The 15587-nt window shown below is 47.6% G+C and overlaps 1 protein-coding gene across 2 annotated transcripts in view; it reads left to right on the forward strand.

The window, feature by feature from the left end:
• The first annotated feature begins 4740 nt into the window (after positions 1–4740).
• Med17 (mediator complex subunit 17) overlaps positions 4741–15587 on the forward strand; it is a 28352-nt gene continuing 17505 nt past the window's right edge. The window contains exons 1-3 of one of the 2 annotated variants that reach the window (XM_008823114.3): positions 4741–5121; positions 8339–8505; positions 11395–11614. In XM_008823114.3, the coding sequence (XP_008821336.1) occupies positions 4881–5121; positions 8339–8505; positions 11395–11614 (628 nt within the window). In that variant the 5' untranslated portion in view covers positions 4741–4880. Of the gene's footprint in view, positions 5488–8338; positions 8506–11394; positions 11615–15587 lie in introns of both variants that reach the window. The other variant, XM_008823115.3, reaches the window with a different exon arrangement.

Genomic DNA, 15587 nt, shown 5'->3' on the forward strand with positions numbered 1-15587 from the left:
CTTTATTGAAAAATCACAAAACTACTGGAAATAATAAATGCTAAGTAAATATATTCATATCTAGGAAGATAATGCTCATAGAAGTGGGGCAGGTGAGAGGGGCCCACCCCTCCCTGAGCACTGGGCATGTGTAAAGCATCTGGGCAGGCCAGTGCTTGGCTTCAAGTGTTGTCCTTTCCACCATGTTGTTTTGAGGCAGAGTCTCTCACTGAACCTGGGGCTTCACTTTCCAGAGGCTGGCTGACCAGCAGCCCTCAAGACCCACTCTGCACTCCCCAGTACTGAGGTGACAGGACCCCCCAGCCATAAAGAGCTTCTACATCAGTGTTGGGGCTCTGAACTCAGGTCCTCATGTTTTCCCAGCAAGCACTTTACCCACGAAGCCACCTCACCAACCCCTCACATTCCTGAAGGCACCTGTACACACACATACAAAACACATAAAACTGCTGGGATTAGACTTGTCAGTGAGTTCAATTTAACCGAGAAGCATTAATACTTGGCCAGCAATCAGCTGGCTAAGGACTCTTCAGCTCTACCTGGATCGGAATCCCAGATAGACAAGGAGAAGCCAGTTAAACACTGGTGTCCAGCAGCTCTCGTTGTCCCTCAATGGCAGTGGCAGTCAGCAGGGGAACATTAGCAAGTGGCACTCTCTAATGCTATAGTCCCTATGCCTGCTTAGATACTGGGACCCTTAGCCCTACAAGCATCACAGCCCCATGCAGGCCTCGGGTATCACAGTGCTGGGCCCTTGGCAGCAGCCAGTGCCCAACCTAGGACCCTTTGGCCCTGACCACCTGGCAGTTCTCTGGAACTCTGGTGATGGCCTGCAGGTTCTCTTATCCCCTCACAGCCTTCTGACAGCCCTCTGCTCTCTTGACCTCCCCTGGGGGACTAACTTCTGGAAAAGACTCTTTATAACAAGCCGTTGCAAATTGAAATTTTAAAAAATTTATTTTTATTTTATGTGTAGGACTGTTTTGCCTGCATGTATGTAAGTGCACCTGTGCATGCAAAACCTGTGGAGGCCAGAAGAGGGGTCGGATTCCTGGAACTGGAGCTGTGGATGGTTGTTAGCCACACCATGTGGGTGCTGGGAACCAAACCCAAGTCCTCTGCAAGAGTAGCCAGTGCTTTTAACTGCTGAGCCATCTCTGCAGCCCAAACTGAAATTCTACATAGCCTTATAAATCAAGTTAATCATATGTTTAACATGTAGAACTATGTGCTCCTAAGAAAAACAATGTAATCAGTCCTACAATGATTTAGAATCCCAATGTAATTAATTCTTACAAGCAAAGCTGAACACATAATCTTCTACCATGTTCCCCATTTGTGACTCGATTGTGCCCGACTCGGAACAATGTATATGTAAGAGGTGACAATGGTGTTGAAAACACCACCATTGAAGTGTCTCCCCTACAAATGTTGAAAGCAACACGTGGGGGTGTAGGTCGAGGACATGGGTTTGTAATTTTATACACTGTTCTGAGTCAGAGTCAGAAAAGCAACCTCTTCCTTTCTAAAGACTATTATCAAAGGTTGCTCATGTCTTTCCCATGCTGTGCTTGAGATGCTGTTCAACAGAGAGGAGACTTTGTCAGAATAGGGAAGAGGACAGACATACAGTTCTGGGAGAAATCGGAACAGATCGGGCCCACTCTTGACCAAAGGATTCCAAGAATGAAGAATGTTTCTCTAATCAGGCTCCGTCCATAGTTCCTGCTTCAACTTTGTTTTCTTCCTGTCTTGGCTGTTTGGGAACTTTGAATTCCCTTCAGCTTTCAGTACTGTGGTCATGACTACTTGGGGTGCCTGCCTTTGCAGGATGTATTTCAAGCCAGGGCACCTGGAGGGCTGTCCAGACACTAGACAGGGCCCAATTACGATTGCCCAGGCAAGCATCCCCACCCACCACCAGCAGACAGGATTGCTGGGTGGGATCAGTGAGTAGTCTGAGGCTTTAGCGCTACCCCAGGGGGATTCAGGCCTGTGGGCACCATCAGTGGGCAGGTCAGAGGCTTCCACAGGACTCGGCCTCTCCAGCTGTCAGAGAGCTGTGCCAAGGATGCCAGTGGGCTTTGTGCTGGATGTCAGGACTTTTGGGAAATGGTCACCAGTCAAAAGCCCAGCTGTTCAGGAACCCAGTATCAGATGGAGGGAGGTCATAATAACTGGGTATGATCAACATACATCTATGTACATGTGTGAAAATTTAAGGAATACAAATATTACATGAAAAACATGGTATCTGGTGAGGGGCAGCATGGGGCTCACATACACTGGGTGATGGTTTCCCTTACCTCCTTACTTAAGTCTTGTGAGATTTCATGTACTCAATGAGGTCAGGTTTGATGGTTCCTAGGGGAGCAAATCCTGGCCCGGAGCTGGGGGCTTTTGCAGATACCAAGCTGTCAGCCACGGTTGCCAAACAACTGGTATTTCTTCCTGTGTCCAGCTCAGCCTGCATTACTATAAGTGGGCTGGGAAAAAACCACTCAAGTCTTCATAGGACCTGATGTTGCAGCACCAGAAGAGGCAGATCCTCCTCACTGCTTATTCAGCCCTAGGGGCCAATCATAGCCGTTTGTCTGGCCAATGATAGCTGTTCATTTTGTCATTAAGGCATGAGGCACCAGTCACAGCAAGCCCTCCTCCACCTGGAGAAGTGTGCCCCCCTGGCCAAGGTGGAAACAGTTCCTCCAGGCTTGGAAGAGCAAAAAATCTGTCCCAGTACGAACTGTCCCCAAAGCCCTGGCTGGGGATGTGCCTTCAGGAGCAGTGAGTGAATTGCAGACTTGCTGTAGTCATCTCAAGATGTCCTTGGAGTGTTTAAGATGACCGGTGCAGCTTTAAAAAATTATTACTTTTATGTGTATGAGTATATTGCCTGCATGTATGGAAGTGCACCCATGTCATGCAATGCCCTCAGAGGTCAGAAGAGAGTGTCAGATACCCTGGACCTGGAGTTAGGACAGTTCTTAGCCACATGTGAGTACTGGGATTCGAACCCCAGTTTCTGCAAGAGCAGCCAGTGCTCTTAGCCACTGAGCCATCTCTCCAGCCCCTGCTTTCTGCAGTTTTGAAGGAGTGCTTCTGGCTGTTTGACTGATGGTCCTTTAGCTGGAAGCAGTTTCCATAGCAAGTGAGAGCCCCACTGTCGCTAGAGTCCAACCACCCCATCTACAGTGTCTGTGCTTATTCACTTGAGTAGCAGAAAGAGGGTGTACATAAACTTGAAGAACTTACTGTGAATGGTTGTAGAAATGGCTTTCTTTTGTTGTTGTTTTTTTTGTTTTTTGAAACAGGGTCTCCCTGTAGCCCAGCTGGCCTGGAATTCACTATGTAGACCAGGCTGGCCTTGAACTCACATAGATCTGCCTGCCTCTGCCTCCCAAGTGCTGGCATTAAAGGCCTGTGCCACCACTCCTGGCTTGGTATGACCTATAAAATGCACAGAATCTGGACTAGTGACTTTTCGTCAACTTTGGCAAACTCACTGAACCATATGCTTTTGTGACCTGGCACCTGATGTTTCCTGGGAACCCCAATTGGCTACTCTACCCCAAGACAGGGAAGGAATGTGGGTATGCTCGAGGATTAAGATCAAATTGCTGAGGGGCTGGAGAGATGGCTCAGGGGTTAAGAACACTGACTGTTCTTGCAGAAGACCTGGGTGCGAATCCCAGCACCCACATAGCAGTCAACAACTGTAGGTAACTCTAGTTCCAGGGCATCTGACAGTCTCTTCTGACCTCCACGGGCATTGCATGACACGGGTGCATTTACCTACATGCAGACAATACACACATACACATAAAAAAATTATAAAATATTTTTTAAAAAGACCAAATTGCTGAAAGGCAGTGCGCATCTTCACGGAATACGTGAAGGCTGGGAGACGGCTTGGCATTGTGTGAGATGTTCTACAACCACGGTGAAGAGGCAAGACCGACAAGGCTGGATTCAAGCTTGTAGTTCCCCAACTGAAGCTGGAGAAACGGTTTGAATAAACGACGGTCGTGGCCTGACTGGGCGCGGTTCAGGAGCAGTTCCGAGACATCTGGAGGAGCGGTGTCCTCCGAGTTGAGGCCCATTTACTAAAGTCAAGCGTCGGTTTTTTATTCAGGTACTAAGTGTAGTACCTGTAAAGCCGTGATGGTTAATCTGTCAACTTCACCCAATGTGAAATGACCTAGGAAACACGCCTCTGCGTCTGTGAGGGCATCCCACGTGTTCAACTGACCGTGGCTGCACCCTCCCGTGAGCTGGCGTCCCAGCCCGAATCAACCAGAACAGAAAGCTGCATGTCTCAAAAATCAGCTAAGAAGTAACTAATCAAGTAAGCAACCTACCTAACCAAGTAACCTTACCAACCTAACCAGCTAACCTTCCCAGCCACCCGCACCAACCAACCTAACCAGCTATCCTTACTGACCTACTAACCTTACCGGCCTAACCTTCCAACCACCGGCACCCACATAACCAACTAACCTCAACAACCTAACCAGCTATTCCTACTAACCTAACTAACCGGCTAACCATACCAACCTAACTGAACTAACCAGCTCCCACCGCCTCTGCTAGGCGCCAGGGGACCGCCCCCTTTCCCTCAGCGGGCGGGGCCTCGCTCAGCCGGAGGCGCTAGGCCACGCGTGCAGCTCACCGGAAGTGTCCGTGCAGCTGGCGCTCCGCCCCCACTCATTTTGTTCCGCGAACGCGCGGGGGTGGGCGGGAGCGCCGCGGAGCACTCTGGGGCGGCGGCGCGTCGGGCTTCCGGCTGGAGCGGCGGCGTCGGGCTTTCCCGAACGTGGCGTTGGGATCCCACTCCGTGGCGACCCCGCTCGGCTCCGTGGCGACCCCGCTGTGCCGCTAGCATGTCGGGCGTGCGCGCCGTGCGCATCAGCATCGAGTCGGCCTGCGAGAAGCAGGTGCAGGAGGTGGGCCTGGATGGCACCGAGACCTACCTGCAGCCGCTGTCCATGTCTCAGAACCTGGCGCGCCTAGCGCAGCGCATCGACTTCAGCCAGGGCTCGGGCTCCGAGGAGGACGAGGCGGCGGGGCCCGACGGCGATGCGCAGGACTGGGCGGGCGGCGCGGAGCAGGACGAGGAGGACGGTGAGGCCGGGCGGGGGCTCCGGTGCAGAGCGTCCGGGACCGGGCTGGATCCCGAGGACGGTGCCTCCGGTGCAGAGGGCCCCGGGCCGGGAGGGGCTCCTGCGCTGTGCGGTCGTGGGACGTCTTTGTGCAGTGTGGGCACGAGTGGAGCAGGCTGCGTGGACTGCAGAGTGAAGGCCGAGGTGGCCGGGCTCAGCTCTCTGCAGCCGACAGCCGGAGACACCGGTGATCATTTTCTGAGACAGGGTCTCCCTGCAGCCCCTGATGGCCTGGAACTCACCGATCTCAACCTCACAGAGATCCTCCTGCGTCTGCCTCCCCAGTGCTGGGATTAAAGGCGTGCGCAACCACGCCCAGCCGAGACAGGTGACTCTTAAAGATCACTCCAGTTCATCTGGAGTGTTGGCACAGGCCGGGTGTAAACATGACAGTTCGTGGGGAGTGTGGCACAGGCCGGGTGTAAACATGACAATTCGTGGGGAGTGTGGCACAGGCCTGGTGTAAATATGACAGTTCATGGGGAGTGTGGCACAGGCCGGGAGTAAACATGACAGTTCATGGGGAGTGTGGCACAGGCCGGGTGTAAACATGACAGTTCGTGGGGAGTGTGGCACAGGCCGGGTGTAAATATGACAGTTCGTGGGGAGTGTGGCACAGGCCGGGTGTAAACATGACAGTTCATGGGGAGTGTGGCACAGGCCGGGTGTAAATATGACAGTTCATGTGGAGTGTGGCACAGGTCAGGTGGAGTGTGGCACAGGCGAGGTGTAAACATGACAGTTCATAGGGAGAGTGGCACAGGCCGGGTGTAAACATGACAGTTCATAGGGAGTGTGACACAGGCTGGTGTAAACGTGGCAGTTTGTGTGGCATGTGGCAGTACAGCCTTGCACTCCTACCTGTGACCCCAGCACTTCCAGGCAGAGGCAGGGGCATTTCTTAGCATTCCATGCCAGCCTGGTGTGGTAGTGAGACACCGTTTCAGAATAAATAAAAAATAAAACTTAATACTATTTTCATAAACCTGGCAGAAAATTAAAAAGTTATATCCAGTGTTGTAAAGACAGTTTAGCATGTGTCAGAATTTTAAGTGTGCATCTCCTTTGAATTTTTCCATCATAATAGTAAGAAAAACAGCACAGCATGGCCTTCCCAAGGCCGAGGTGACTGGTCCAGTACAGACCTCCTTTGATGTACGGTGAAATATAAAGGGGGCAGAAAACCTGTCCCACAGTTCCAGAAAACAGCTAATGGTCTTCCCCCGGCATTCTGGAAGCAGACTCTCCCCTCCTCAAGCCTCTGCATCAACAAAGCCTGTTACCTCTTAGTGAGCCAAGTGCCAGGAGCCTGCTAAGGATCAGTGATCAGAAGGCTGTTGTCCTTAAGGGACAAGGGGTGGAAGGAGCTACAGCATAGGTGTAAACTGACAGAAAAACGTTTGGAGTGGTTCTGTCAAAGTAGGGTGGAGAGTCAGGGCTGAGAATGGAGGAGAGGTTTGGCTTTTGCTCCCTGATTTTTTCTTTTTGAGACAGGGTCTCCCTGTAGCCCCAGCTGTCCTGGAACTCACTGTGTAGACCAGGCTGGCCTTGAACTCATAAAGATCCACCTGCCTCTGCCTCCCAAGTGCTGGGATTAAAGGCGTGCGCCACCACGCCAGGCTGTCTTTCTGACTCTGTAGTAAGCATGTATTCAGGAACCACCGATGGGAAGCAGAGGGCAATTGCAGTGGGAAGCCTGACACCTGATGCTGGCAGCCAAAGTCTGGCCCTGGAGCGGCGGGGGACAGTGGTGTCCTGGTCAGCAGGCGTCACAGGGAATGGGAGCAGAGACGGTCAGTGGTTCAGACTGCTAGAGAGCCTGAGGCCCAGAAGCAAAATACCAGTTCATTGGATTTGGACAGGGACAAGTGACAGACAGCTTCCATTTCTGCTCATTCTCTTGGACAGTTAACTGTGGCTCACCTTCTGCCAGTAACCAGCAGTGTGTACGGCCTCCGTCTCCCACCTCCTTCTCTCTTCTTGAATGCTCATGGTTTTTCAATCAGTCTGTGAGTGCCCCAAAAGCAGAAAGCAGTCGTTTTCATGCTTTGATCATTCATGCAGCCACAACCTCTGTTTTTGATCTGTTTCTAGTCAAGTGGACAGCTGAGCAGACCCCTGAGTATTCTGTCATAGTTTCTTCAGACAGGATTTCGTGTAGCCGGGGCTGGCCTTGAACTTGCTTTGTAGCTGAAGATGACCTTGGACTCCGTTCCTCCTTGCTCTACCTTCTAAGTACTGGGATTACAGACATACTTTCAGCTGGCTGCAGGTGAACGTGGCCAGTAAACTCTGCCCCTTGGTAAAATTTTGTTTCATCAGGTTGTACATGGTATTTTAAGGACTTTTAATAGTCTATACTTGTAAAAGTCTATACTTTTCATCTTGAAGATATTTAAACAAAGATTCTTTGTGGTTAATAAGTGTGGTGCTTAAAGTCAGTCATCTCCTATAACTGGATTTTAAATGTGAAAGATAACTCTAGATAGTTGTCTTCTTGTTAAATAAAAAATTGTATTAAAAAAAGAAGAACCTCTAACAGGAAGGTATGCTCCTCAACCAGTAGCGCTGCAGCTGTTAGAGGCCATATTTGGCTTTGCACATTGTTGCAGTTTGGAAATCCTCTGCAGCAGTTACTTATTCAACTTTGACAGGGCTGGAGATATAGTTCACTGCTTGCTTGGCATGCGTGAGGCCCTAGGTTCAAAAGGATATTTGAATGCTTACCTAAGATACAATGGTAAGTTTGTGGAAGGTCGACAGCCATTTCTTTTTCCATAGCAGGAATGCTGTGTTAAGTGTTAACAAAGACAGGGCTGGAGAAGTGGCTCAGTGGCTAAAAGCACTGGCTGCTCTGGCAACAGACTCAGGTTTAGTTCCCAACACCCACATGGTGGCTAACAACCATCTATAACTCCAGTTCGAAGGGATCAGACAGCCTCCTCCATGGGAGCCGGGCACATGTATGTGGTGCACATTCATGCATGCAGTTAAAACGTTCATACATGTAAAAATAAATATTTAACAAAGACTCAAGAAAGACTGGAGGGAACGAGATGAAGGCAGCAGTTTGAGAACGTGCGACTTCTCCTTTCGGAACCCTCAGCCCTGCAGGTGAGCACCTTCTGTCTCTGTTCACATCACCACACACGTTGCTCCTGCTTTTCATTTGTTTCCAGGGTTGGTGAAATTTCAGCCTTCCCTGTGGCCTTGGGACTCAGTGAGGAACAATTTGCGAAGCGCCCTCACAGAGATGTGTGTGCTCTATGACGTCCTCAGTATTGTCAGGGACAAAAAGTTCATGACCCTTGACCCCGTCTCTCAGGACGCACTTCCTCCGAAACAGGTAGGTGTGGCCTTTACCTGATGAAGATTTGAGGACAGATGGTCCTCAGAGCAAAGGCGCAAAACTGCATCTCGTTTCTTACCAGAGTCCACATTTCTCCTGATTCTGGCACATTGCACAAAGATGTGATGATGATATAGCGTAGGAGGCAGTCACCAGACCTGGGTTCAGATCCCACCTCTGTCTTGGCTGACTGAGTAGCTGCTAGCAGTTATTTTATGTCCCTGAAGTGCAGTTCTTCCTTCTAAACCGTTCCTTTTTTGAAGGTCTGGTTAGAAAAGTAAGGTAAGGGACTTACTGATATCTGAGTAGAGTCGTTGGTACTTGATGAAGAGTATATTTAGTATTTGAATTGACAGTGGAAGGGGCCACAGATGGTGAATTGGTGAATGGGCATAAACTAGGGAGACCGTTTGGATCCCTGGAAAACAAGCATCCAGAGTGACTGAGTAAGGCAAGGAGAGGAGGTGGTGATGGCTAGAGCCCACTTGTGAATAAATTTAGTTGCTTATAATTCCTCGTGTACTAATAGTTTTGGGATCTAGGAACACTGCTGGGAGATTGCGGAGTTTATGAAATCATCATCTTTCGTTTTCGGTATGAAAACTAATCAAAGAGATCTGCAGTGTGTTCAGATTGCAGTGAGCCTGAGTGAGAGTCCAGGCTAGAACCGCAGATTCCCGGGGGCAGGGTGCCGCCAGCCTGCTGTGTTTCCCCAGCCACTGGTCTCTGCAGCTCTTTGAATTAGGTTCCCTAATGGGAGCAATGCCCAGCCCAACCTTCTTTGCTTCCGACATCAGAGGCAATTAGGCATGTTCAGATGGTGTGGCTAGATAACTGTGGCCTTCTCATGACACTCCTTAGTCACTTTGACTCTCCTACAGTCAGAAAACTCAACTTTTATTAGGCTTGGCTCTTTGGAAGTGTATCCACTCAGCTAAATATCCAAATGACTGATTGTGGTATTCCATATACTACGTATGGTTTTGATCTGTGGTCAGTTTTCAAGATTAGCAGTCAGCGAGTATGGTTAATTTTGGAGCACTGCATGAACAGTTCCAGCCTCAATTCCCAAGATGCTGTGGTAGGTTGTGATAATACGGTTTTACGCTCAGGCTTCTCAGAGTCAGCACTTACATCATCATATGAACCATCATAAACCAGGCTGTGGTATGACATGTGAGTAGGGCTCTATGCGTAGCTTACATAAGCCGGGATTGGGTTTTGATGAGAAGTGTGAGTGCCAAGAAAGGGGTACGCTGGGCGGGAGCTGGCCTGCAGCATGTAAGGAGGGGCCCTGACCAGGTTGGCCAAGAAGATGCAGTGCTAAGTTCTGGCTTCTGGGCCATTGTGGTGTTTTGGGCTTAGCATAGGTCTTTTTGTAAGTTGGGTAAAGAAAGTTGTTATTTTTTGTTGTTTAAAACAAAAAAAATTTTTTGCAGGATCTAAGACTTTTCAAATTGGGCGTGGTGGTGCATGCCTTTGATCCCAGCGCTCAGGAGGCAGAGGCAGGCAGATCTCTGTGAGTTCAAGGCCAGCCTAGTCTACATAGTGAGTTCGAGGCCAGCTGGAGCTACAGGGAGACCCTGTCTCAAAAATCAACAAGAACAAAAGATTATTTTTTCTAAATGTCATGTGGGGTGTGTGTGTCTGTGTGTGGTGTGTGTAGTGTGTGGTGTGCGTGTGTGGTGGGTGTGTAGTGTATGTGTGTGGTGTGTGTGTGTGTAGTGGGTGTGGTGTGTGTGTAGTGTATAGTGTATGTGTGTGGTGTAGGGGTGTGTGGTGTGTAGTATGTGTGGTGTGCGTGTGTGGTGTGTGTGTAGTGTGTAGTGTGTGTGGTGTGAGAGTGTGTGGTGTGTGTCTGTCTATGTGGTATGTGTGTGCTGTCTGTGTGGTGTATGTGTGGTGTGTGTGTGGTGTGTATGTGGTGTATCTGTGTCTGTGTGTAGTGTGTGATGTGTGTATATATAGGTGTGTGTGTGGTGTGTATGTGTCTGTATGTGTGGTGTGTCTGTAGTGTGTGTATATGTGTGTAGGTGTGTGTGTGGTATGTGTAGGTTTGTGTAGGTGTGTGTGTGTTTGTGTATGTGTAGTGTGGTGTGTGTGGGGGTGTGTGTGTATGTATGATTGTAGGGGTGTGTGTGGTGTGTGTGTGGTATGTAGTATGTGTAGTGTGTGGTGTGTCTGTGGTGTGTGCATATGTGTGTAGGTGTGTGTAGGTTTGTGTAGGTGTATGTGTGGTGTGTGTGGTGTGTGGTAGTGTGTGTGTGGTTTGTATGTGGTGTGTGTAGGTGTGTGTGTATGTATGTTTGTAGGTGTGTATAGGGGTGTATGTGGTGTGTGTGTAGGGGTGTGTGTGGTATGTAGTATGTGTAGTGTGTGGTGTGTGTAGGGGTGTGTGTGTGTGTGTGTGTGTGTGTGTGTGTGTGTGTTATGTGTGTAGGGGTGTGTGTGGTATGTAGTATGTGTAGTGTGTGGTGTGTGTGTGTGTGTGGAAGCCAAAGGTGACAGGGTGTCTTTGTCAGTCACTCTTCACCTTGCTTTTTATTTATTATTATTATTTTATTTGGGGCAGGGTGTCAGGTTTTCTCAGCTTGCAGATAACTAGATTGACTGACAAGGAGCCTGAGTCCTGTGTCTGTTCCCCAGCACCAGGACTACAGGTGCATGTTGCTGCACAGGCCTCTGCGTGGGGCTGGGACTCGAGCTCTCAGCAGGTCCTCACGTATGGCAAGCTCTAAACCAGCTGAGCCATCTCCTCCTGCCTTGTGTTCTTTAAATTACTCCTGAGTAAAGTATTTGGTGATTGAGAAAATGTGTACTTTCAAAGTCATCTAAATAATGTGGAACCCCAGCTTTGGTGGGACATTGACAGGTTGTTTTTGGTAGAACCCTCAGACGTTGCAGCTGATTTCCAAGAAGAAGTCTCTTGCTGGAGCAGCTCAGATCCTGCTGAAGGGAGCAGAAAGACTGACCAAGTCAGTGGCTGAGAACCAAGAAAACAAGCTACAACGAGACTTCAACTCGGAGCTCTTGAGACTACGGCAGCACTGGAAACTTAGAAAGGTTGGAGATAAGATCCTTGGCGACCTGAGCTACAGGAGCGCAGGTGCGTGAGCATTCCCCACTACCATGCCGTGCCATGCTGTGCCGTGCTGTGCTGGCGTCATCCCTGCAGGTTGTGTGGCTTCCCAGTTTGTTGTTCCCACTTCCGTGTTGCATATCGAAATTTTAATTTCTTTACTCATAAGCCCAAACCACTCTTGACCAGGCCTGGTGGCACATAGCTGGACTACTAACATCTGCAGGCTGAGGCAGCAGGATCAGAAGTTCAAGGCCAAGTTGGCCTAGAAGTCCCTGTCTTAAAAATCCAAAAATAAGCTGGGCATGGTGGTGCACACCTTTATTCCCAGAAGAGGTAGGCGGATCTCTGTGAGTTCCAGGCCAGCTGGGGCTACTGGGAGACCCTGTTTAAAAAAGACAAAAAATAAAATCCAAAAGTAAACAGCTAAGCAAACCATTACCATAGTCCTATAACAAATAATCTATCATCAGAAAACCTTTTAGGATGAGAAAGTTCAAAGATGGGGTATTTAAGGTTCACAGTTCAGTGGGGTAAAAGCTTTGAATGCCAAGAGATAAGCCAAGCAGTCCTGACTGGGATACTTGGGAACAACAGACCTGTAGACTACTCTGTGTGCCAGGCTGTTACCTAAGGTGAAGTGAGTCTGTGTGGTCAGGTTAAGTACTAGAGGACCTACAAAACCTCAGCACATGAACAGGAGTGACTGCTGAAGACAAACCCATTACAAAGATGGACTCCAGGTGAGAAGCTGCTTCTGCGTTTGAGTAGATGCATGGCTCTTCTAGAGGTGGGGCTTTCCAGTTTTAACATTATCAGTTCTTTTCCCCCAAATAATTATGGGAAAATCTTTGACCTAATTTTAACTTCTCTTTGGAATGAACATTCCAAATGTTCATTTATGAAATAATTCAGTTACACTGTTTGAACTGCAAGAAGATCTTGAATACCTTTCTTTGTTGGTGATGTGTTCCACTTAACCGTCCATTCATGTGGTTTAATAGTCACTCAAAAATTCTGACCTGTTGGGGCTGAAACAGCACTGGCTATTATTGCAGAAGACCTGAATTCAAATTCCAGCACCCACATGGCAGCTAACAACTGTCTGTAACTCCAGTTCCAGGGGATTTGATACCCTCCTCTGTCCTCCGGCACAGACGACACAGATGCACTTACACACGTGCAGACATAACACTCATACACATAAAAATCAATCAGTTGCTGTTCGTGGTGGCGCACGCCTTTAATCCCAGCACTTGGGAAGCAGAGGCAATAGGATCTCTTGAGTTCAAGGCCAGCCTGGTGTACGAAGTGAGTTCCAGGACAGCTGGGGCTACAGGAAGACCCTGGCTCAAAAAGAAAAAAATTAAAAAATAATTCTGACCTGAACAGAGATTCATCACATAAAAATGCAGGAGCTGGTTGAAGGTACTATGGTATGCTCTTCTTTTCTTTCTGTTGCCAAATTCAGAACACTTCAGTTGTCCGATTACAGGGGCTGACCCCAGAAGTATTTCATCCCTAAAGAATGAGCTCCTGGAAGCATAACCATTTTTATCCAAACACCATTGGCACACAGCATTGTGTGTGGCCTGTGGGGGTCAGGTTGTAGTGACACCTTTAAGACAGAGTATGGGTCTGCACCACCATTCCTACTAGCGTATTACTCCTTTTTATTTTTAATAAGCACGTGATTAGAAGAAGCATTTCATTACAGCTTTAACATATTCAGAAACACACTCCAGAGCAAGAGTACATCTCTTTCACAAGTGGGTGCTAGTTCCTAGGTTCACAGTTGAATTAATACAGTTATACAGTATTGAACTCAGTATAAGCCCTGCAAGACATAAAATTGAATGAGTTTTTACCCTTTAAGGAAGATCTCCATTTAATTTTAAAATATGCTGTTTCCTACATTTTTAACGCTACTACCACTTGAAGTTTTCACATGTGTCTTTGGTCTTTATGTATCCAATTATTTCTAGTCACAGCTGATTGCACTCAGATCCTTGGTACCTGAGTATGTATATATAGTCATCAGGCAGATTTCAATGGTAATGTTTGTCACCTCTACTAATTAACATGAAGTAAATTTTTATGCTTCCTCCTCAAATATGACTTTTTAAAAATTTGTTGATTTTTTTGTGTATATTATACAGAACATCCCACCCAATCTTATTCATCTCTATACCTACTTCCCAAATGCCATCCTCCCATAGACTCCGTCCCCCCACTGGAGCCCACATACTCTTTCATCCCTGTTACTGTCCACTGTGTAATCGGTGACCCCAGCCTTTCCCCAGTGCTTGTCTGGCTGCTGAATGCAGTCAGTCTACCTAGAGAGCCTTGCTTTAGGAAGATAAGCTGTTTCTCATCTAGCACCAATCAGTTGTCAATATTCCTTTAGATGAGATTGGGATCTGCTTTTCATTTTCTCAGTTCTATGCTTGGTTACTGTCTGGGAGTCTTTTGGGCCAACCTGGCTAATAACTCAAAAGAAAGTATCTCCTGTCTGGCAGTGTTTCTTGTTATGTATCCTTTAGCTATACATATGGCCTCTTAAATATTATATTGACCCCATTAATCTTTGGTTATACTTTCCTTTTGGGTGTTTAAGACACTACAATTAGCCCAGATAAACCAGGTTATTTTTACTCTTAAGGTCATTTGAGGATCTGTTCCTCAGGGTTCACATGGGCTTGGGAAGTGCCCCTGACTCCATTCTTTTACCAGTTCTGTCTATGTGAAGATAAGTTAAAGTCCTGCTCGACCATGGCTGGCTTCACTTGGAAGCTTGGAGGAAATGTTTCCTCTGTGTTGACCTTCTTCTTTGTAGAATGCACACTGGTTCAGGCCATCTGGTGGGGTCTCGACAGCCTCCTTCATCAAGAGGTCAGGTGACTCACCACAGTTATAGGACATTTTAAAAGATACTCATAGTCCCCTGGAACTTGATTGACCTTGGAGAGAAAGAAATAAAAACTGTCCTTTATGTCCCTCTGTCCAAATTAGTATAGTCCTCATAGTATGGCTGTTAAACATCCAAGAAGGTTAGTTCCACCAGTCTTCCAACAGGATAATTTTAATTACCCTGTGCCATGTAGATAAAGCTTGGGCAAAGACCAAACACACTCAGATCAACCCTGCCTAGACATATATTACATTCTTTGATCTGGTTGTATGTATAATTTGTCAGTAGGTTGTTGGGCTACCATTGTCTCCCTCCTCCATCATGGTTTTCCCACTTAAGGTGCCCCCATTTCCCCCTTCTCCCTTAATAATACCCTTCTCCTTCAGTCCTACCTCTCTAGAGCTCCTTCTTTCCCTTTATCCCCTAGGTTCCTTGTATACCCTTCCCTCCCCACTCCCTTAAACTAACCCAATTTTTATCCATATCTCCCTTATTAAGGCCTGTTTCCTACTGTTCTTCTCTTTCAGGTTATTTCTTTTCCTTTACCTCCCTGGTTCCTTTTCATTATCCTAGTTCCTGTAGTTATACTGTCTGGATACATACTCACTTACCAGGATTTGGTTCTAGGAGCTACATATGAAGGAGAACATATGTCGATTTTTTTTCTGAGTCTGTGTTACTTCACTTAGTATAACAGTTTCTGGTTCCATCCATTTACCTGCAAATTTCATGATTTCATCTTTCTTTACTGCTAAGTAAAACTCCATTGTATAAATGAACCACATTTTCATTATCCACTCACCAACTGAGGGACACTTAGGTTGCTTCCATCTCTTAGCTATTGTGAAAAGAGCAGCAACAAACATGGATGTACAAGTGTCTCTGCAATAGGATGAGTTCTTTGGGTATATGCCAAGGAGTGGTATAACTGGGTCAAATGGTAGGTTCATTTGTAGTTTTCTAAGAGTTCTCCATACGGCCTTCCATAGGGGCTGAACCAGTTTGCAACCCCACCAGCAGTGGATGAGTGTTCCCCTTTCCCACATCCTCTCCAACATTTGGTATCATTTGTTCTCTTGATCTTAGCCA

Source organism: Nannospalax galili, unplaced genomic scaffold (assembly GCF_000622305.1).
Source record: "Nannospalax galili isolate Female #2095 unplaced genomic scaffold, S.galili_v1.0 scaffold469, whole genome shotgun sequence".
NCBI lineage: Eukaryota > Metazoa > Chordata > Mammalia > Rodentia > Spalacidae > Nannospalax > Nannospalax galili.